The sequence below is a fragment of the Lemur catta genome, chromosome 10 (genome assembly GCF_020740605.2).
Source record: "Lemur catta isolate mLemCat1 chromosome 10, mLemCat1.pri, whole genome shotgun sequence".
NCBI classification, from domain to species: Eukaryota; Metazoa; Chordata; class Mammalia; order Primates; family Lemuridae; genus Lemur; species Lemur catta.
This window is the reverse complement of record NC_059137.1, coordinates 22,252,342-22,277,064: the sequence shown is the minus strand read 5'-3', so window position 1 is coordinate 22,277,064 and position 24,723 is coordinate 22,252,342. Positions and strand designations below refer to the sequence as shown.

The following is a 24,723-nucleotide window of genomic DNA, read 5'->3' as shown; positions in this document are numbered from 1 at the left end:
ATACATCTATAGTCAGCTGATTTTTGACAAGGGTACTGAGACCATTCAATGGGGAAAGAATAGTCTTCTCAACAAATGGTGCTAGGACAACTGGATATTCACATGCAAAAGAATGATGTTGGACCCCTATCACATAGAAACAAAAATTAACTCGAATTTGATCAGAGAGTTAAATATAGGAGCTAAAACTATAAAATTCTTAGGTGTAAATCTTGTGACCTTAAATTAACCAATGGTTTCTTCAATATGACACTAAAGCACAAGTGACAAAAGAAAAAGTAGATAAATTGAACCATCAAAATGAAAAACTTTATGCTTTAAATGACACCGTCAATGAAGGGAAAAGATAACCCATAGAATGGGAGATAGTAAGTGTAAATCATACAGCTGATAAGAGAATTGAATTTAGAATATATAAAAAACTCTTATAACTCAATAATAAAAAGATAAAAATCCAATTTAAAAATCAGCAAGGGATTTTAATAGACATTTCTCTAAAGAATATATACAAATATTCAATGAGCACCATAAAAATATGTTCAGCCTCATTACCCATTAAAGAAATACAAATCAATACCACAGTGAGATACCACTTCACACTGTAACAAATTTTGGTGACAGTGTAGAGAAATGGGAACACAAATATATTGCTGGCGCAATTGTAAAATGGTGCAGCCACTTTAGAAGAGTCTGGCAGTTCCTCAAAAGGTTGAACATAAAGTTACCATACAACCCAACACTGTCAGGCATAAATGCGAGAGAAACAAAAATACGTGTCTACACAAAAATCTGTACAGAAATGTTCATAATAGCATTATTCATAATAGCCAAAGAATAGAAACAACCCAAATCCAACTCAACTAGTGAATGGATAAACAAAATGTGGAACATCTATAAAATGGAATATTATTTGGCTACAAAAAGGAATGAAGTACTGATACATGCTACAACATAGATGAAACTTAAAAACATTATGCTGTGAAAGAAAGTAGTCACAAAAGGCTACATATTATATGATGCCGTTTTGATGAAATGTCCAAGATAGACAAATCGATAGAGAGAGAAATTAAATTTGTGGTTGTCAAGGGGTGGGGGGAGAGGGAAATGGGGAATGACAGCTAATGGGTATGAGGTTTCTTTTTGCAGTGAGAAAATGTTCTGAAGTTAACTGGTGATGGTTACACAACTCTGTGAAAAAACTAAAAAAATCACTGAATTGTATGCTTCAAAAGAGTGAATTTTATGGTATGTGACTATATCTCAACAAAGCTGTTACTTCAAAAACAAAAACAAAAAAAATAACAAAAGCTGAAAGAGGTTACTTGTAATCTTTCATATTTAAGACTTCCTAGAAGTTTTCCATTGTTTTAGTAAAACTCAGCATAATGGGTATTGTGGTTATCTCTCCAATTCTATTTCACTCGCCCCCATCCCCCATCCATTATATAGCTGCCATGCAGTTTGGGTGGGATTATCCTTACTACCAGCTTCTATGGATCCTGATTTAACTATTCTAGCCTTCCTTGTCAGAGCCTAAGACAATTAGCAAATGGTATTCAAGGGTAACCGTTAGAAAAATTAAAAAAGCTTAAGAATTTTGTTAGGTAGTTGTGAATAATGAACACACACTGTCTTCCTGGATGTGAAGGGAAACCATGAAGTATAGATAATTGTTGGCAGCATCTTACAAGCAGGAGAGAGCTCAGATTAAAGACAAAACTGATACACAGAGAAGGAGCGAGCTAAGGTTATCATAGAAAAGTTAAACAAGAGCCCTGATTGAACCATGCTTTACTCTTCGGTCCTTTAAATAGGGTGGGATTGTGTGACTAATTTGCCTAGGACAGTGCCAGTTTACAACAGTTCTCCTATCCTCATTGTTAATAGTGCTCTCTTTCTCAAAAGTGTTCTGGTTTAGATATTCATTTATATGGTCACACTCCCTACAACTGGAGTTAAATATCAATTAATTTATTAGATAACCAAGGTCAACTGTTTTGCAAATTGGTCCACTCAGCTTGTTTCCTGGCTGACTCCCAGCAAGCTCCCTCAGAGTGTTCAGTTTTTTTAAATACTTAGATTCAAAAAGTAACCACAGAAGATATTCTGTTTTCCTTACTCTTGGCAATATCTTAGTCTGTCTTCAGGACCCAGATGACCTTCTCCATAGAGTCTTTCTAGACTTTCCAAAATAGAAGGAATCACTCCCAACTCCAAACAATTCTGTTCATACCTCTGTATCAACACGTATTACATTGCAATGATATGTTTTTGTGTTTCTCTTCCATGGCTGTGAACTTCTCCTGAAAAAATGGATTATATCATTCTTAATTTTGTATCCAAAGCATGAGAACACTATGTGCCTGGAACAAAGTATATTTTATTTTTTATTTTTTTCAAAGTGTATTTTAATATTTGTTGAGGAATAAAGGAAAAGAAATAACTGGATAACAAACCCATTAATTTGTTTACTTTATCATCTTTAGAGTTTGTTCAAATAATTTTGCTCAATATTTTCCATTGTATAGCAACTGACTGTTAATGACGGCTCCCAAGTCCAAGGAATCCCAAAATAGTTAAGGTAAGTGGGTGATTGAATTTAGACATGGGCTTATGTTATAGAAAAGGCCCCAATAGTTGATTCTGTATCTTTGAATTGCAAAAGGGGTTGTTTCACCCTTTTTCACATTTTAGAAAACACTTCAAATTTGTACCTACAATGAAATACAGGCTTAAAAATAATTGGATATGATTTTTGAATCATAAAATTATTAATGCTAGACTGGGAGAGGGCTCATCTTTTTTCACAAGTTTATTGTTAATTTGGTACTCATTTGTGCAAATGTTGTAAATTTTTTTGCCAATTCCAAACTAAAAAATTTTTCATGCAAACTTGACTTAAAACATTTCCTTGTGTTAATCTTGATGCATTTTATTCTATTTTCTAAGGTATTTTTTGCAGAAACTAATTTTAATACCTATTTGATACCTGTTTCTTACACATCAGAGAGCCCCCATCTGTACCTTTGTAATCTTATACTTTGCTTGTGTAGAATTTTATTTTCAAGGCCTGAAATATATTTTTCCCATGGAATGAAAGTATCTTTGTTTGCTCTTTACTATTTAATTATATTTCTCGTATTTCATACAATTGTCATCTAATTGCATTGTTCCTGATTGACTAACCCAAGTACATTAGCAAGAAGATGAGATCTACAGGAAATTCTGGTTTGTATAGTAAGCAAGAATTGTAAAGTATGCTTCTGTCACAGAGACTAATTTGCTAAAAAAAAAAAAAAAAGTCTTTATAATGACAGCTAATTTTATTTTTTATAGGTAGAAACAGTAAAGGGAGAAATAGAGAAAACAAAAGCTAATGATCTAGATGAAATAAGAGAGAATGAATGAACTTTCTCTATTAAGGAATAATAATAAAATTTTCATAGAATATACAGTTGCCTGGAACTGCTGTAGATATTTTACATATGTTAACTTGTTTAGTTCTTACAACTCATTTTATAGACAAGGAAACTCAGGCAAGAGAGGTTAAATGATTTGCTCAGGTCACATAGCTAGTAAAACTGGGATTCAGAACTCACCAGTCTGACTTTCACAGTGTATGTGCTTAGCCAATAGTCTATACTGTATCCTAAAACAAAGCATTCTTAAGATAGAAGGTATTTTGTAGAGAGTGTAAACTCAGGAGATCTAGTTTATCTCAACAGCCTTTGTTGCTTAGTAAAAGTTAAATTCATATTTTAATTATATTTTTGGTAATCCTTGGAAAAATCCAGATTTTATTGGAATTTTTCTGAATTATGTTGTGAGGAAAAAGTACTTATAAAAAATCATTCTTGGCCAGGCACCATGGTTCATGCCTATAATTCTAGCACTTTTGGAGGCCAAGGCAGGAGGATCACTTGAGGGCAGAAGTCGACACAAGCTTGGGCAATATTGAGACCCCCCATCTCTAAAAAAATTTTAAAAATTAGTCAGGTGTGGCACATGCCTGTAGTCCCAGCTACTGGAGAGGCTGAGGCAGGAGGATCACTTGAACCCAGGAGTTTGAGGTTGCCATGAGCTATAATGATGCCTGGCAACAGATAAAAAAAAAAATTATTATTCTACTCATTGTTTATGGTCTTAAATGAATTGTTCTGAAATGGCAGTATATTTCATGAAATTCCTCTTAACAGAAGCAAATGATATGGTAGAAGGAAAGAGCAAGATGTTTAAATTACCAGTGCATCTGAAAAACACATCATTTTTAATATGCTTTCCTAAATCTCAGATGGTGACACTGACTTTCTTATATCTTAGATCATGAAGTATACATAACATTAATTACCAAACTAAATAATGCTAGACCAAAATCTGCTTTGCAAACTGAATTTTGAGTTGAACATATACTGAATATTGTTTAAATTAACTCAATACTGTCCTTGCTTATATAAACAGCCTTGGCTTTGGAATCTGACAGACCTGGGTACAAACTTCATCACCCTCACTGAATCAAATGTCACCTGAGTATTTAAACGTAATCTTTATGGCTTCCAATTGTACATTTCATGACTGTGAAAGTCAAGTTAGTATTTTTAAAAGTTGCCTGGCATAAAATTTATGTTCTTGTGTTCAGTTCTGTCTCTCAAATAAACTTACAAAGTTTGTTTACACACACACATACACACACACACACACACACACACACACACACCACATACACCACATACATAGCCTAGGTGAAGATTTTAACATTATGGACTCTAATAAATAAACTGGAGTGAGTCATAACTATCTAAAAGGAAAGAAATTTCAAAACATTTTTAAAAAGAAAAATGGTATTTACATGGAGCATATTTGGAAATCTTTTAAATTTAGCATCCTTTAAACATGAAAATTAGTGCTTCAACCTAGCTAATTATGGATTAAAACAAGATCAAATATGAAATTTTAAAGGAAAAATGGGTATGTGATAAAATAGATTTCGATTAGGCATTTGAATATGAGTTAGCAAAGCAGCTGAGAATGACATGAACTCTAGTGAACTCTAGTCACTCCCCTGGACCACACCCACATGTATAAACACACCATACCAGTGGTTTATCAAGATCAGGCCCTGAACTGATAATTTGCCTAGAACCTTTGTATGGTTTGAAGGCTATTCACAGCAATACAGTGTCTTAGGATCTGAATGCTTTTACAAAGTTCCCATTGTATGGGTAACAAACCAATGTAAGTTAATCATCTGAACTGATAAGAAGTTAAGGTATTTTTTCTACTAATTGCAAACACTTAGAAAAGAAAAAAAAGACAGTATTTATTGTTTCTCTTGGCACTAGCACCACAAATTTCATGTCAATTGATTCTAACTTTGTTTTCGCAACTTCAAATTTAATCAATTTGTGGATAATCACATTGCTTTCACCTTATTTTTAAATTTTTTTATAGGGCTGAAAATTTACAGTATACCTGCCTTTTAAAAACAACACATTAACCATGGGGAACTGAATTGTGATCTTTAAACTGCGTATATGAAAGATTCTTTATAATAATGACAAAGACGGAAGATATGTCCAATATTGAAATGAAAAGTATGCTGTTGACTGTCAGATAGGATGTGGCTTTGAAATAGGTCTTTAGGTTGTGATTAGGTGAACTAATACATAGTTACTTTAACTCTGTGGCTTAATTTTGTAAGATGAAGGATGGGGTATGGTAGTTAATGTGGATTTTTTTTTCCACAAAGAAAAACCATTTAAAAAATATTTACAGACAAAGGAGAAAGCTGAGTAATTTTCCCAGTGACTTCTATCAATTTAAATTAATGCATCCATTGGTTCAACAAATATTTGAATCCCCACAAGGTGCTAAGCCCTGGGATCTGATGGCAAACTAGTTTTCATCTTACTTATTCAGACATTTATATCATTTCCAATTATATATATAATATAATATATTTGTATAAATATATACATAATATATTTTTTTAGTGCAGCACTCAGTAATTTTTTAAAAATAGGCTTTATTTTTTATAGTAGTTTTAGGATCACAGCAAAATTGAGCAGAAAGTACATTGAGTTCCCATATACACTCCTGCACTGCCTCACCCAGCCACTCCCAGCCATATAGTTTGTATGATCCTATATATATCCACATGCAGAGTTTTGTGTAGACATAAGTTTTCAACTCAGTTGGGTAAATACCAAGGAGTGCAAGTGCTGGGTCTTACGGTATGAGTATGTTCAGTTTTGTAAGAAACTGCTAAACTGTCTGGCAGAGTGGATGTATTACTTACTAATTTTAAAAAATAAATCATTAAAAATTACCACATGGTTTTTAATCAATGATGAACTCTTTTGTAAAACAGAAAAAGTCATTTTTCATCATAAAAATAATAATGCTCATATAAAAAGGCAGATTTTAAAAATCAACCTATTCTGTTTCTCAAAGACAAATACTCATACTCATCTGATGTCATTTCTTTCAGTCTTTTTGCTGTACATGGCTTTCCAATGTCATAGTTTAAACTCGATTTATCTAGAAATCTTATCAAAGATGATTTTCTTAGATACAACCCAAATCAAGAATCTCAATTATTCAAAATATGATAACTTTTAAAAGTGTACCATGAAAATTTAAATATAGGCATTTTGGGAAAGTATACCTAAGAGTATTAACTTGCCATAGTTTAATTGTTTTGTTTCTCTGAAATAATTTATATGACTGTTTTCCCAGCCCTCTGCTTTTTTCTTTTCTGGGAAATGGGACTTGAACCAATGCAATTTTCATTTCATTTCAGTTTAGAATCAGCTATAATTAAATTATTTTGGTTTGGGTTCGGTTCAAGCCAAAAATGTGTTCCAACTACTTGGTTTGAACTAAACATTCTGAATTATTTTCTCATTAACGTTTGATAAACTATGGCAATTCACAACAGTCAAATTTGGATTTTGTTTGCCTCTAAAAACATTGCTCCTTAAAAATGTATGAATTCTAATATATACCTAAGGTTACTGGATTGCCACTGGGAAAAATCAGAAACTGAACTTGGTAAAAGTGTTTTTTGCAAAGAGAGGAGGGCCCTTTAAATAAACAACAAAATAAAAAGAAAAAGTTAACTGAGATCATTAATCAGGATCTTTGCTAGAATCCTATGCTGCCACATGGAAGAAATACAGACTTTGGAAGGTACACTATCTACAGAATATTAGGATTATATATTCTAAAGCGATTCCTTCAAAACCAGGTTTGGGCAAACCTAGTTTAACTAGGGTCAAGTATAACATAACTGACCTGTAACCAATTTATTATACTCAATTCCAGAAAATTTCTTAACTCTTAAGAATATCCACTTTCACCTTTTATACAGTATTAATCATACTGTATAAAATCTTTTGTTGTAAGGTTCCAGAAGACATTTTGGAAAAACGCAGAATATAACAAAATGCTCACATTGCATAGTTCATCAAATCTAAGACAGCATATATTATAGATGCAGCATTATATTTGACTAAGAAAAAACACACGCCAATTAATTGTAAGATGGCATTGACCGTGAGAGGCATTTCCATTTAAGAAATGTTAGGATCTGTGTTAAAGTATTTTGTAAAAATGTGTCTTAGAATTGACTAACTACAATAGTTACATTAGAAAGTTTCCATTTGAAATGTTATTTTCGTGTTAGGATTCTATCCTATTTTTATCAACCTATAACTCTCAACAAGGGGAATTTGATTTCTAAGCGCTATTCTTTCCCTCTGACTTTACACCGGTAGAATAAAGGATATCGAATCCAGGATTGGTTCTCAATACAGACATGACAACTATTCTAATTATAGTTTATCATTTAATTGTAGATTGAGGTAGCTCATTCAATCATAAACTATAATAAATAACAATAATAAACTTCTTTTCAAAATTGAATTCAATTCTGAAATCTCAAGAGAGGTCATGGATTATTTAAAAGGAAATTACTTGCAATAATAAACATTGTTTAAACATAAAATAAACGAGGAACAATATAAACTCATCTAGGTTAAAGAAACAAACAAAAACATTTAGTACTAGCAACTCCCTGGGCTGACTGAACATTAGGATAAATACTAAGTTACTTTAGTATTCAAAGTAACACTTCTTTCCATTTTAGAGTAGTGCTGTCCACATGTGTAGTTAAAATTTTCTAGTAGCTAACCACGTTAAAAAAATTTTTTAAGTGAAATTAATTCCATAATTTAACCCAATATATCCAAGATAGTATCATTTCAACATGTAATCAATATAAAATTTATTAATGCGATATCTTCCACATTGGTATATTGTTTACACGCACAGCACATCTCAGCCCCACGTGGCTACCGTATTGGACAGCACAGTCAGGGGATTTCAATGTCAACTGATTCTATACATTTTGCGTTTGAGAATTTCTTTTATAATACATCCAAGGCGCTTAGAGATCTGTTTAACCACATGGAGATTATTTTACTCTCGGGTCCGTTTTGATCCAAGATCCCGCGGCATTAAAAGCAGCGAGTGGGGCAGGCAATGGGAAACCCTTGCGCCCAGGATCATGGCCTGGAGGGCCTAGCCGTTCCCAGCAATGCCCAGCGGGGAGGCTGCAGACGCGGCGTTGGAAGTTGGGTTTCGAGACAAGCTCTGCAGCTGCCTGGAACCCCGTGTCTTTCTCTGGGGCGCCTTGGAACACGAGAGCCAGACAGAGGGAGGGCAGCCTCCGAGCCGGATACACGGTCCGGAGCCGCCAGCGCCGAGGGAGCCCAGCCCAGGGCTGCAATGCTGCCTGCTCCGGGTGCCTCCGCCCCGCGCGGCTAGGTGGGCGGCAGCGGGAGAGAGAAGCCGGGAAAAACCCGGCCTGCGCGTAGCGACAGAAGCTTCCCCAGGGCGCGCTCCCGCCAGATACGCAGCGGGCGCGCGGGCGGCAGGGTGGGCGTGGAGGGGCGGGCACCGCAGGTCCAGAGGCGGGGGCGGGGCGGGGCGTGTTGGGGAGTCGGGGTGCGAGCCGCCGGTTTCGATTAGTGCGCGGAGCTGCGGCGGCGGAGCAGGCGACGCAGCTGCACCGCCGGGAGCCCGGCGGGGAGGCGGCGGGGCGGCGGCGCGCAGGGTCCAGCCAGTGGCCGCGAGAGTCCGGAGAGGCGAGCCGGAGCGCAGGGCCACGGCCGCCCTGACCACAGGACCCGGCCACCGCAGCGCCCACGAGCGCGCCGAGGACAGAGCGCGGGCGAGAGCGCGCCGGCGGGGGCGCGCAGGCCCTGCCCGCCCCTTCCGTCCCCACCCCCCTCCGTCCCTTCCTCTCCCCACCTTCCTCTCGCCTCCCGCGCCCCGGCACCGGGCGCCCACCCTGTCCTCCTCTTGCGGGAGCGCTGTCCGCGTTGGCGGCCGGAGCGAGCCAGGCCGGGCCGGCGGGCCAGGGGATGGCGCTGCTGGACCTGGCCCTGGAGGGAATGGCTGTCTTTGGGTTCGCCCTCTTCTTGGTGCTGTGGCTGATGCATTTCATGGCCATCATCTACACGTGAGTGAGGGGCGGCAGGACAGGAGGAGCTCGGGGCAGGAGTCGGGGCCTCCGTGGACAGGCGAGGATGGGAGGAAGGCATTTGCGCTTTGGAGGAGACTGGGCTCGGGTGGGGGTGGAGAAAGCTAGTTCTCAGACTATTTCCCCCATTCTCTCTCCCCTTGGACCGGCTGGGGCGGGGGGTCTCTGGCAGGGAAAAGTATTTGGCGAGTGGAGGGATCATTGGGTTGCAGGCGACTGCACAGTCAGAGGAAAGGAGACCGCTCTTAACGTGTCAGGCGGAAGGTTGCTTGCTTGGTTTGATTGTGTGGGGATTCGTGTGGGTTTTTTCATCTGGGCCGAGATGTATGGTGTATTGTTTTTTCTCTCGATCATGGGCCACATTTCTGTTATGGTGATGATGGTTTCCACTCTTCTCGGAGCTGGTCACAGCTACCTGGAGACCTCCGTGTGAATTTTCTTCTTCCTGGAACAGCTCTGTGCGCTTAGATAGGTGTGAAGCACCTGTCCACCTTGGAAAATGTCCACCAAACCTCCGGGCTGGCCTTATAGCTTTGAGTCCTGTTAGTTTGTACATTTCAGTGTGGTTTACTTTCCGTTTTTCAATTCCTCATTTGTTATCTTGTTTAGATTTATACCCACCCCAAGCCCGCCACATCTTTTTCATTATTTAACAAATGCGAGGCCTACTAGATACCATTCACTGTTCTTGGGCTGGAGACACTGTGGTGAGCAGGACAGGCTTCCTGTCCTCGTGGAGCTTACATTCTAGAAGGAAGACACAGAAAATAAAAATTCAAATAAGGTTGTTTCAGATAGTGATAAAGCCTGTGAATAAAATAGAACATGGTGATGGGATGAATAGAGACATGGGGATGTGGCTAGTTTTAATATATCGATTGTTTAACTGTCTTTAAGATGAAATCTGCCTATATAAAGAAATATGTAGAGCCCATTACTGATATGGATTCCCTTAGCTTTTGAGCCTGTAAAAAAAGAAGAAGAATCGTATATAATAGCCTTTACCATGAACTAGAATAGGGTATTATGTTAGTAGTGGATAGGGAAGTACTTTAATAAATTAGTTACTTTCAGGGTTTTTTTCCTTTTTACTGCAGAAAAAGTATACCTTTCCTTTTGGAAACACTACATTTTATTAGTATAGTGTGTCACTTCCTGGGACTGGAAAAGATGCTACTTGTTCAAGATATACTGATACTTCTCTGAATGTGAAAGAGAACATGCCACTTTGGATATTGTTGCTCTTAGTTTTTGGAGTTTGAACTGTAATTGCTGAACACATTCTGGAGTTCATTTTAAATATATGAGTTCTTTAAAAAACAATGTTGCTACGTTTTCCAGTCATAAAAATTAAAAAAATGCTTACTATGTAAGGAATTTATACAATACAAAGAGGAATTACCTGCATTACCTTGTTAACCTTTTGTGACTATCCTTCTAATTGTATTTCTCTCTCCCTCTCTCTCCCTCTCTCTCCCTCACTCTGTCTGGTGGGGGGGGGGACGGTGGAGAGAAAGGGACTATATTATGATTATTGTTCTGTAACCTGCTTTTAAAATTCATCTATTTAATAAATGCTTACTGAAAATGTGTTTTGTGCAAGGCATTGTCCTAGGTGTTGGAAATAAGAGGGAAGAACTAGACATCCAAGGCTCTTGCTCACATGCAGCTGCCATATAAAGTGAATGTCATGATCATTGATTTCATGTCAATAGATGTATGATCTCTACGTCATTTTTAATAGATGCATGGTATTTTTGGTTTACAAAGTGCTAAGATTTGTTATTATTGATAGGCATTTAGGTTGTTTCCAATTTGTTTAGATTGCAATCAATACTGTGATGAATTTGTATGCATACGTCTTTGAGAGATGATCTTAGTTGACATTTTTAAAAGAGCAATTATTGGGCCAAAAGTGGTACACATTTTAAACCTTGATACATATTGCCCTATAGAAATGTTGTATCTATTCATAGTCCTGGTAACATTGTATGATGGCCCCATTTCCCTGTACTAAGTATCAGGCATTTTGCTACTTTTTGTTTCTATTGTCATTCGTTTGATTACTAGTTCCATTGAAGACTTTTTATATATTTATATGCTAGTTACATTTAGTCATAAATTACACACTCATAATCCTTTGCCTGTGCTGCAGTCTCTTGCTGAATTCATCTTTTTGATATGAAGGTTATTTTTCTGTTATCTGTTACAAATTTTTTCCAGTCTTTATCTTTTAGCTTTGTAGGTATATTTAACATGGAGAAAACTGTGTGTATGTGCATGTTTTAGGTAGACATGTCTTTTGTTTTTTCATTTGTCTTCTGACTCTGGTGTAATTTCTTCCTCATTCCCCTCAAGTATATGTTAGTCTCTGTTTCCTCTTAGTATTTTGAGCTTTGTTTCTTAATTTTTTACTCTTTACTCTTTAAATCACCTGATATTTTACTTTGTTATCTGATGAGATTTGGAACCCTAATTTTAGTTTCGTCTAAGTATTTAGCCACTTGTCCCAAAATCATTTATTGAATTTTCATTTCATTATCCCACTGTTTTGAAATGTTATCTTTATTGTAGACTAAATTCTTCTTTGTATTTGGGTTTCAAGGCTTCCAATGCCATTTCACAGACCTATTAGTCTTGTACCAGTATCCACTGTTTTAATTAATGGGGTTTTATTAATAGGTGAGGCAAGCCTCTCCTTATTCTTATGCAAAATTTTTTGGGGGTTTTACACATTTTTACTTAAAGATGAACTATAGAAACTTTTTTCTGGAATCTTAAGTAATCTTGTGGGGTTTGTTGCTGTTGTTGAAATTTTTAAATTTTATGGCTCAATTTAAAGAAAATTGTCTTCTTTCCATGTGGGACCATGATATCTCACCCTCTCTCCATTATGTATACAAAATGATAATGTTACTCTTCTTTAATTAAAATTAACACTACAGTGTACCCTAATACTTTGTTTGTACTCTTAGACTTGAGAAACTCCAGTTATTTTAAGTGGGTTTTTGTGCTTAATGGTAAATGACAAAAGTTTTCTTAAAATACTTTAAGTTTCTAAAAACTAGTTGTCATATTAAAGGGCATAAATCTGTGGGCTCCTAATTATTAAACTTATTAAGCTTATTTAAAATGTTTAATATAAATATGATAATAAAAAATTGCTGAGAAAAAGTATAAAACACTAAAAAGCCAATTATTTATTTTTAAAAATTAAATACAATGTGTAATGGTATCTAGTTGATTTAGAGTCAGCGTTTTATTATAGTGTATCTTCTTAAAATGAGATACAAAGCTAAGTATTGATCTGTATTTTAAAAAATGGAGCTGAAAAAAGAAAATGGAGCTGAATTTGATTAATACAATGAACAACTCTTGTTCAATGAAATTATTTGTTCTGATATTACAAATGTCTTACAATTCCTGTAAGCCTACAATTTAAAAAATTGTGATAACTTACAAACTAAAAAACCATTATTTTCAATGTTTTGAAACCATTTCTTTTCACTAGTATCTCTACCTATGGCTGTGCTCCTTTCCAATTTTAATATTGAACTGATACTTAATCATTTCATAACATATTTTATTATTTAATTTAATTTTATGGACAAATAATAATTGTACATATTCATGGGGTACATAGTAATGTTTTGATACATATAATGTGTAGTGATGAGACCAAGGTAATTAGCATATCCATCATTTCAAACATCATTTCTTTGTGTTGGGAATACAATATCCTCCATCTAGCTGTTTGAAACTATATAATTTATTGTTGTCGTAAGATATTTGAGATGGCAGATATTTGTAGGATTTCTGTCTATAATATTAGGTGTAACATTCAAATTAGAGTTACTTGAAATTCAAAAGGCTTACTCCTGAGATTTTTAATTTCCTAAAAATAACTAATGATTATAGCCTCAGCAGAGTTGGTTGTGGTCTTTATAGGTTTGTTTGTTTGTTTTTCTTCTTTCTTTTTTCTTTTTGTGAGCACTAGTGTGGTTTGATAGCTTGGGGACTGAGATGAAATAATTAAAAGTCTGGAATTAGTTGTTTTCTTCCCTTTTTAGCTCTTATGAGCCATATTGCTGGGATAAAGGTATCTAAGCAGGACACCTTGCATCGTGCTCTTCTGCCTCTGTTCTTTTTCTTCTCCCTCTTCCCCATCTCACCCCCTCAGATTAACATTTTTCCCTCTGTACATAATGTGCTAATATTTGGCATTAGGCTTTATCTTTTCTATTAATTGAAGATGCCAGGCTAGTGTAGAAATACTTCTTATGTCCTTAGATATTAACTACCCTCTAGTAAAGCAGACGTCCTTTTCCTGGAGATTTATTTTTTCAAGTTCTGCTTTCTACAAATATAATATTTCTAATGTTTTTAGCATAACTTTTGGGTTTTTTTTTTTCCTCTCTTCTTCTTTTGAGTGAGGTATGATGCATAGCTTTTGGATGGAATTTACATACTCATTGTATCAGGATAACTGTAATAAACTACCTGTCAAAAACTAGTTGTGTTTTTAGTGTAAACTTTAGCATTTGGAATGTTACTTTTAGAGAGTGTGATTTTTGCCTTAAATTCATGAATACATTGGTATTCCGAGCCTTAGTGGAATGTAAATTGAGAACTTTTCTAGTTTGGTGCTGAGAATGCCCTTGGACTTTAGTCAAATGTTGATCAGTCAGGATCATTGCTGCACAACCACCTTTTGGTGAATGAATGAGGCAGTTCAGCAATTGAGCCCCTTTAACCTGAGCCTGGGAAAATACAGAATTGGATTATCATGTGATAGCCTTATGGCACAAAATGAAAATTGTAATTCGATTTTAATATTCAGTGATGGTTGTATTTATTCATTATCCGTCCCGTTCACTACATCTTTAATTCAGTATGCCTTCATGTTTACCCTAGATTATTGAAACTATCTCTACTCAGTGGTTTCTCGAGCTACAGCCTTTCTGTCCTTCTACATTATATTTCTTCTTATAGCCTTATCCTTCTGGCACACTAATCTTGGATCATGTGCTTAAATCTTACCATGACTTCACATTGTATCCGGGTTAAAATTCAAATTCCTTAACAAGGCATGCACAGCTCTTTAGGAGCTAACCCATTCACTTGTTCCAATTTCTTTAGGAACTTTGAATTACTGGCATTCCCCTGAATGGGCAGTGTACTTTCTTTAGAATTGTCTTTCTGTCCTTTCCTTTCCTTTCCTTTCCTTTCTTTTTTCTTTTCCTTCCTCCCTTCTTCTCTCCCTCCCTTCTTTCCTTCCTGTTTAATTAACTCTTACTTCTTCAGGTCATTTTAGACTTTAGTTCTTACTGTGTTAGGAGTCCCCTCTGTAGTACCTTGGATTTACCTTCTAAATTTTAAATGTGTGTTCAGTTGTCTCTTTTCCCAATTAGGTTGTAAGATTTTGAGGATAAGGATGATGTCTTATTTACTGTTTATCTCTGTTGTCTACCGGGCATTCAGTTATTACTTGTTGAATGAGTGATCTTTGAATTTTTTCCAATAGCAGTAATAGATTTTTGCTCATTCATTAATTCAGTCTCAATTTGAGGTCATTGTTGTTTGAGGTAGATTGTCAGAATTTGGAATGTTTTCAGCAGCCATAGACTTTAATGAAATTAATTGGACCAAATGGAATCTTTATCTTACTATTTCTAACCAATTGCAGGTTAAAGTAGAAGCCAGGCTATATCAATAATTTGTCTGTAGAGTCTTTGTTAAATTTGACACCCCACCCCTACCCCAAGATTTTCTGAAGGGAATGCCTGTCTTGCCGTAAATTACCATTACACTTAGATCTGTCTTTTGGGGAATGCAGAGCCCAGGGCCATCCTGAGTTGGTTGACTTTTCCTCCCCCTGCAGAATTTTTTTATTTTATACACAAAAGAGTTTAATTTAAACATTAAGTTCAGCTTTACAAGGGTAGCTTTAGGGAATTATGTAGAAGAGGATAGGGGCATTCTCTTTAGTTTCCCTTTGATGTGAAAAGTGTGGATTTTGAGTTTATAGTAAGTTTGAAGATGTTCTGTATTTTTTAGCACTATCTCCTAGGTTCATATTTTCTGCCAGGTGCCTTTCTTAGTTGCTGTCAGCCAAATATCATGCTGTAAGCGTTTCCATATGCTGGGACTAACCCTATTGTCACCAAAGGGTTAGTGAATTAGGGTTTTGTTTTTATTTTTGTCCTGGTTGGGGAAATTAATAAAGATCTCCTATTTGTTTTCTATGGTGCTGGAATCCTTTATATTCTATAGTATGCAAGTCCATTGTCTGGTGGAAATAGTTTGTGTTTTCCCATAAAACTAACTCATTATTGGTCATTTTGCCTTCTGTGGGGAATCTTGCGTTAGGAAAGTTAAGGTTACACTTCAGAAAGTGTGTTTTGTTTTGCTGATGAAGCCTATTTTGATGCAGTACCATCTTTGAAATGATAAGTGCTATATGTTGTAGCAGTCATGACACACACTAATAATAAACACACCTTAATAGCCTTTCTGAGCACAATCATGAGTAACAACAACGATAACAAAGGTCTTTAGTCATTGGAAATTGCTGGCAAGGACCACGTGAAGTAGGGGGACCTGCTGATAGAGCAATCAGCTTAATTTTACATGAAACATTAACAAGCTTGGTAGCATGGAGCAGAGGAGATAAATTCCCAGAGTCAGATAAATTGGTTCAACTGAATCACACAGCAGAACTATAAAAACAGCACAATCTAGGGCTGTTAAGCAAGGTGAACTTTGCCCTTGTGGAATCCATAGTCCTTCAAAGGCCTTGAGTGAAATTCTTGTGGCTCACTTGCAAAGAGCTGTATTAAGGTTGCTGTAGAGGCTGCTTCCCCCCAACTGAAGGGCCAGGGGCGTCACCCTTGCTTAGCGGGTCACCTGTCCCCAAGGGGTTTCCGCTGCATAACAGGATTCCTTCCTGCTGAAGCCAATTTGAAGACAAAACTGTAAAACCATTAAAAGTGCTACAAGCCATTAAATCAAAAACTGTTGGGGGTGGAGGTGAGACTGAAAGATGAGAAGGATAAAACAATAAGCTAAAAAAATGATGAAAAAGACAGTAATGGTTTTAGACACAGGGATGTTAGGGAATAAAAACCAACTAAGCTCAACTAAGGCCATCCCATCAGTTCAAAGGTTGAAAATCCTTGTGCAGAGAGGCAATTAGGATTCATCAGGCTAAAGCAGCTGGGAAGTCCAGCAGAACCCCTGAATATTTCTTACTTTGGAGTTCTTTGAAGTGTTCCCCAAATAGATGTCCTTCTAGCAGCTTACGGCAGAAAGCAGGACTCTGAAGGCCTCTCTCTTTTGCCCATGATTTATCCCTCACAACCCTTTGGACTTTAAGTAGGTCTAAGTTACTTTGAGAAGCACCCAGATGGTACCTGCGCTCCGCTTCCCTTCCCTGTCCCTGCAGCTACCTGGTGTGAGCACCTCCCCTCCCTGGCCTTGATGATGGTGCTGCCTTAATTACATGAATGCTATTTTTTGATAGAGTGATTCTAGCTCCCTATTTAAAATTCAATTTAGAAACAATTCCTTGGGAAAATGATACATGTATTGAAATTTTACTATGCTTTCTCACTCCCAAAAATTGCCTGCTTAAGTTTCAGGATAATTATGTTCATTAAAAATGAAACAAATCAAAACCAAAGCCATATAGGAAGTCCATTCCCTTTATACCCCAATGCATTCCTGAAAATGTAATAAAATCACATTTCTGAAAATTAAATGGACATACATGTTAGGAGGGAAGATTTTATTTCAGGAACACTAAGAATATTGTCAAAATCTCAAATTATGGCTTCTGCTGGTCCCAGTGCCTCGGACAGGCTGGCACTAGATGACAGCTTTCCAGGTATTAGGGGGAGAGGGGTGGGAAGGCTGACTTATAGCCTTTGCTCTGGGCACTGTGCCAGACACAGGGATATAATGGTCAGCAAAACAAAATAGAGACTCTTCTGGAATCCCTGGAAACATCTTCATACTAGAAGGTGGCATTGCTTGGAATACATAGTAACCAGTAGTTACTTTGTTATGTTGTATCTGCTGCAATGTGGAAATAATCCTGTCCTTGCCTCTTCTTGCTCTCTCCCTCTACCAGAGCCAAGTGAAGGGATTCTTGTGGCTTTGTGATCCCACATCTCGAGTCAGGCTCTGAGGATAGAGGAATTAAGAGAAGCCAGGACTTGACAGGTTAACCTTATGAAAAAAGAAGAGAGAGAGCAAGAAAGAGTGAGTGAGAAGCCAGGACTATGCAGCATCTCTGCCCAACTGAGAACCCATCTGTTAATGATAATTTAAAAGGAGAGCTCAGCTTTAAAAAAATAGTTAATAGAGCTTATTTATTTATTTATTTATTTATTTATTTATTTATTTGAAGCAGTGTCTTGCTCTGTCTCCTGAGCTACAGTGCTGTGGCATCAGCCTAGCTCACAGCAACCTCCAACTCCTGGGCTCAAGCGATCCTCCTGCCTCAGCCTCCTGAGTAGCTGGGACTATAGGCATGTGCCACCACACCTAGCTAATTTTTCTATTTTTAGTAGATACGGGGTCTCATTCTTGCTCAGGCTGGTCTCGAACTCCTGACCTCAAGCAATCCTCCCGCCTGGGCCTCCCAGACTGCTAGGATTACAGGCATAAGCCACCCTGCCCAAATAGACCATTTTTAATGAATAACAATTAGTGGCATTTAATATTTCTTACTCTCATACTTACATTGTTTTTACACTTTTGGATTATGTCTATAGAATTTTAAATTTATTCCTAAATATTAGATGTAATTTTAACTTTGACTATAACATTAACCTAAATATTGGACATAATTTAAACTGCGTTAGATGTGTTTCTTGCCATATTGTGACTTACTCTGTTTTAACTATAATTGGAGGCTTTTAACCATTCTCTTCCCCCTTTTAATCTTTATTAATACACAAGAGTTGGTTTTATGTTTTATAAAACCCAACATAGGCCGGGCGCGGTGGCTCACGCCTGTAATCCTAGCTCTGGGAGGCCGAGGCGGGTGGATCGCTCGAGGTCAGGAGTTCGAGACCAGCCTGAGCAAGAGTGAGACCCCGTCTCTACTAAAAATAGAAAGAAATTATCTGGCCAACTAAAAATATATATACAAAAAAATTAGCCGGGCATGGTGGCTCATGCCTGTAGTCCCAGCTACTCGGGAGGCTGAGGCAGTAGGATCGCTTAAGCCCAGGAGTCTGAGGTTGCTGTGAGCTAGGCTGATGCCACGGCACTCACTCTAGCCCGGGCAACAAAGTGAGACTCTGTCTCAAAAAAAAAAAAAAAACCCAACATAATGGCCTAGTTATAAATATATGTGAAAGAAACTTTTTTAAATATATGAATTTCCAGTCCTTCCATTTTGGTGTATAAAACTCATCAGTTTTTGACACCTCTAAATCTATGATCAGAACTGTGATAATTCAGAGTAGTTCCATTTGATAGAAAATTTCCTTGAAATTGTCAGGGTTTTCTTTTTTTCTTTAATTAGCTATCATTGAATGTTTACTTGTGGCTTGATCTCCTGTATTTTTCACACTTACCCTATGAACTAGGTATGATTATCCACACTTTTTTTTTTAAACTTAAGATAAAGAAGTAACTTGCCTGAAGACACACAGTAAGCTGGAATAAAAACTCAGGCAGTCTGCCTGCAGCCCAGGCTCTTAAACCAGTATGCTATATACTGCCAGAGGTAACCTAAAAATAACCCCGGAAGTAATCCATAGGGATAGGGTGTCTGTATGGGAATTTCTCCAGTTGCTATGAATCTTAGTTTCTGACAGTTGGCAGCGTTTAGATTAAGATGGGATGGCCCTTGTGCATTCTCTTCTACCCTTTCACATTTTCACAGCACTTGTCCTGCTCCTTCACAGGCTTCTTGTTTTCAGCCTGTCCCATTACCGCTGATCATTCTGCAAGTTTCCACCTCGGCTCTTCTCTGTTCTTGTGGTCACCCTAGTCTTTCTAGGCCTGTGTTCCTCAACTTTGCACTTTGGAGTCACATGGAGGGCTTCAAAAACACTGCTGCCTGGGTCTCAGCCCTAGAGATTCTGATTTAATTGGTCTAGGCATCAGGAGTTTTTAAAACTCTCCAGGTGATTTCGATGTGCAGCCTAGGCTGTAATGACTGCTCTAGGTTATTATCAACCCGCAGCCGGTCCCTGCACCTGCCACCTCTTGGCTGCGTTTAATTCTCCATCTAGCCCAGAGCCCATGGGTCATCATTTCATTATTTGCCCCTCACCTCTCCTCATCTCATATCAGTCTGCCCTGTTGTCCTGAATCCATCTAATAATTTATAGCTTCTCCACTTTCAAAATCCTGCAGAGGGTCATCACCCAGCCGTGTGGATTAGTACTACTACACATTCATGGTCTCAGATCCCAGGTAAGCTTACAGTGCTATCTGGCAATACTTCGTTTCTATATTTGGCTCTGACACCCATTACTGACAGAACCTCTTCTAAATCTTCTCCATTCTACCGCATTCTTGGCAGATTATCTTAACTCCTACTTCACACTGTGGATCTTGTCATGTCATACTTTTTTTTCTTTTCCCTTTCTTTACCCTTTAATTAGCTCTTTCCTCTAAGCCTGTGCACTCAAGTGTTCTTTAAAAATTTAACTATAATAGAAACCCTTTGCTCCATCTAGCTACTCTTTGGCTGTTTCACTCACTGTCAGGTTTCAGGAGAAACTTGTGTTTATTCACTGTTGTCACATCTCACCTCCCATTCATTTACTTTTTTTTTTTTTTTTTTTTTTGAGACAGAGTCTCGCTTTGTTGCCCAGGCTAGAGTGAGTGCCATGGCGTCAGCCTAGCTCACAGCAACCTCAAACTCCTGGGCTTCAGCGATCCTACTGCCTCAGCCTCCCGGGTAGCTGGGACTACAGGCATGTGCCACCATGCCCGGCTAATTTTTGCTATATATATTTTTTAGTTGGCCAGATAATTTCTTTCTATTTTTTTTTTTTTTTTTTAGTAGAGACGGGGTCTCGCTCTTGCTCAGGCTGGTCTTGAACTCCTGACCTTGAGTGATCCACCCGCCTCGGCCTCCCAGAGTGCTAGGATTACAGGCGTGAGCCACCGCGCCCGGCCCCATTCATTTACTTTTTAACTTGTTTTTATCTACTCCTATGCTCCACCAACTGCTGTGTCCCTGCTAATAGTACTCAGAGGACACCAGTGAACATGTTTAATCTAGTGGAAGTTTCAGTTCTTGTCTTCATCTCAGCATTCGTGTTCTTTCTTGAACCCTTTGAAAAAGAAAACAGCCTAGGAAAATAAACCCTTCTGAGACTTTATTTGCATCCTGGCTGCCTTTCTACTTCTCTGATCATCACTCACTCTTAGTCTCCTTCATGCATTACCGGTTCTATAATATTAGTTATATTCATTCTTAGACACCTGCTAATAGCATGTTCTGCCTGGGAGAGCTTATGTATATACCAAACTGGATGGCTCCCATATTTTTATTTCTAGGTTAACCTTACCTTCTGAGCTCTGTATATCTATTTCTTTACCCTTCATTTATTCAACAATTTTTTAATTGAGAACATTACTATGTATCATTGCTTTGTTGGGTCCTGGAGAATTTATAGTCTACTATAATGTCTCCCCAGAAAATACAGATTCCTAGGCTCTTCAACTGGTCCATTAAGTATTTATACTAAAAGTTGCAAGCCACTAGTCTCCTAGATAAGAGACATCACCCCTTGATGTCTTAAGAGTAACTATTTAAAGTGAATGTGTTCAGAATTGTGTTCATTACTCTCTCTCATCTCATTGTGTCCAGATTTTATGCATGGCACTGCTAATTACCTAAGCCCAAACCTGGGAGTCATCCCTCATTCTCCCTCATTGCCCCCCACCCCTGACTCCCATTAGTCATTGACCAAGCCCTAGGAATTCTGAAATCTCATTTTCTCTTCACTCTTCATTTCCTTCACTTCCCTCTGTTGCCTTTTTGGATTGTGCACTTTCCTCTTCCTTTTGCACCTGTATAGTATTTTCCCTTGCCTTCCATCTCCCCTGCCTGTACTTTATTCTCTTAACTTCTATAAATAGAAAAATGATCCTGATTGCTTCCTTTTAGTCTTTCATGGTTATTTCTTGCCTAGAGAATGAGCTGTAGGCCTTTTCAGCCTTGTCTGTGAAGTCACAGAGGAGATTATAGCAGAGATGAGTCTTAAAGCAGTGCTGCTCAAGCTCGAACGTGCCTGTGAAGCACCTGGCCATCTTGTTTAAAATGAAGATTCTGTTTCAGTAATCCTGGAGGTGGGGCCTGAGATTCTGACTTCCTAACAAGCTCCCAGGTGATGCCAATGCTGCTGGTCAATGCACCATACTTAAAGTATGAAAGTCTTAAAGGACCACATCCTAGGAAAAGTTAGATGCTTCCTGACCTGGTGCATTGGCCCATGCCTGTAATCCTAGCACTCTGGGAGGTGGAGGTGGGAGGATTGCTTGAGCTCAGGAGTTTGAGACCAGCCTGAGCAAGAGCCAGGCCCCTATCTCTACTAAAAATAGAAAAAATTAGCCGGGTGTGGTGGCATGTGCCTGTAGTCCCTGTTACTCAGGAGGCTGAGGCAGGAGGATTGCTTCAGCCCAGGAGTTTGAAGTTGCAGCGAGCTAGGCTGATGCTACTGCACTGTAGCCAGGGCAACAGAGCAAGACTCTGTCTCCAAAAAAAAAAAAAAAGATAGATGCTTCTTTCTCTCTTCTCTTAAAGTCTTCTAAACATACTTTGATTATACTCTGTATCACACTGCATTTATAGAGGCTTGTAAGTGACTTCTAAATGAGAGGTGGCCTGTGCCCATGTGAGAACCACCTCTCCTGTTCTAAACACATGGAAATGCTGTAATGATTAGACACTTACACACACAGCCTGAAAATGTGAAAGGAAAACCTCCACATTCCAGAAATGAAGAGGGAGTTGGTCTTGTCTGTTAATTCTAATCCCAGTGATGTTTCTGGCTGGGTTTCTATTTGTTGATTTTTCTCCTCATTATTGGTTATGTTTTCCAGGTTCTTTGCATGTCTGGCAATTTTTTATTAGACGCGAGGCGTTTTTAATTTCACTTTGTCTTGTGTGGGATATTTTTGTTTTTCTGGACTCTCAACTTCATGCCTTTAATTCAGAGGTGTCTGCTATGCTCTGCCTGGTTCCCGCTGCCTGCACCGTGGCCTGGAAATTGTCTCAAAGCAGTAAGCTGGGGCAATTGTAGGACTCACCTCACTTGTTTTCCATGTCTCAGGACTCACTGTCCTCTTTTACCTGATGTCCGGTATCTTAAAAAACTGTTGTTTCCTATATTTTGTCTGATTTCTTTGGGTTGTTTCAAGTGAGAGAGTAAATCCAGTCTGTGTTTCTTCATCTTGTTCAAAATTTGAAGTCCGAGAGGAGAGGGCAGGGGAAAAAGTAGGGTTTTTAATTACTTATGTAAGGACAGAGACAAAGCTGTACCCTGTGTGTGATGGCTCCAAACTGTAAACAACCCAAATATCCATCGGTAGAAAGTGTGACATATTAATATAAGGAATAGTATATTGTAATGAGAATAAATAAACTATAATTAATGTAATGACATGGATCAATCTCACAAACATAATATTAAGCAAAAGAAGCCAGACACAAAAGAGCATATATCCTATGGGATTCCATTTATATAAAATTTTAAAACCAGCAAAACTTGTCTTAGGTGTTAGAAGTCAGGAAAGTGATTACCCTTGGGGGGAGGGTGGTAAGTAGAAGGGCACATACAGGGACTTCTGGGGGGCTGCTAGTACTGGTTCTTGATCTGGGTGCTGGTTGCACGAGAGTTTCACTTTGAGAAAATTCTTTTAGTTGTATACTTATGTGTATATGGCATGCATCAATGAAAAGCACCCCCCCCCAACAAAAAGGTCAAGGCTGCAAGCCAAACACATGATGGGAAGGTAGAACTGGAGTCCCAGTATAGAAACCTGGAACTGAGAAAGTGCTGCACCCAAAATCTTGGCAGAAAGCAAGTCGTCCACTCTAGGCTGAGAGTCGAAACGGGCACCCATGGGAAATCCTGTGTAATATGTAGGTGTCTTAGGCTCAAGTTCATACTGTCTAGGTAATGCAGAAACCCTGATCTGAGACAGTCACATAAAAACTGGTTTGAAACCAGTTTACCTTGTAGGACCCTGCCAGAGCCACTCATAATACTGCCCACTTGAAGGATTCCACCACCAAGGCTGCTTTTGAGACACCAGGCAAGTGGGCTGTTGATCACATTTTGAAAACTAAAACTGTAATTGATTTACAACACACTGGCCATGGCCAAAGGCATCATTTCTGTGTATGGCAGATGAAGTTAGACAAAGTTAATACATTCTTGCCCCAAAACAAAGCTTTCTTGCTCTTCCCTTTTGCTGCCATCACTGAAGAGGCAGCAGCCACAATGAAGTTCAATCCCTTTGTGACATGTGACTGAAGCAAGAACCGCAAAAGGCATTTCAATGCACCTTCCCATGTTCACAGGAAGATTACGCCTTCCCTTCTTTCCAGAGAGCTGAGACAGAAGTACAGTGTTTGATCCATGCCCATCTGAAAGGATGATGAAGTTCAGGTTGTTTGGGGACACTATAAAGGTCAGCAGATGGGCAAAGTAGTCCAGGTTTACAGGAAGAAATATGTCATCTACGTTGAACGGTGCAGCAGGAAAAGGCTAATGGCACAGCTGTCCATGTGGGCATTCACCCCAGCGGGGTGCTTATCACTGGGCTTAAACTGGACAAAGACTGCAAAACGTTCCTTGAACGGAAAGCCAAACCTCACCGAGTAGGAAAGGAAAAGGCAAGTACAAGAAAGAAGCAGTTGAGGCCGGGCACGGTGGCTCACGCCTTGTAATCCTAGCACTCTGGGAGGCCGAGGCGGGTGGATCGCTCGAGGTCAGGAGTTTGAGAGCGGCCTCAGCAAGAGCGAGACCCCGTCTCTACTAAAAATAGAAAGAAATTATCTGGCCAACTAAAATATTTATATAGAAAAAAAATTAGCCGGGCATGGTGGCGCATGCCTGTAGTCCCAGCTACTCGGGAGGCTGAGGCAGGAGGATCACTTAAGCCCAGGAGTTTGAGGTTGCTGTGAGCTAGGCTGACGC

The 24,723-nt window shown here is 38.5% G+C and overlaps 1 protein-coding gene across 1 annotated transcript in view; it reads left to right on the top strand.

The window, feature by feature from the left end:
• The first annotated feature begins 8,980 nt into the window (after positions 1-8,980).
• Positions 8,981-24,723, top strand: part of UGCG (UDP-glucose ceramide glucosyltransferase) — a 36,728-nt gene continuing 20,985 nt past the window's right edge. The window contains exon 1 of the mRNA XM_045563627.1: positions 8,981-9,523. Coding sequence (XP_045419583.1) covers positions 9,426-9,523 — 98 coding nt within the window. The 5' untranslated portion in view covers positions 8,981-9,425. The remainder of the gene's footprint in view (positions 9,524-24,723) is intronic.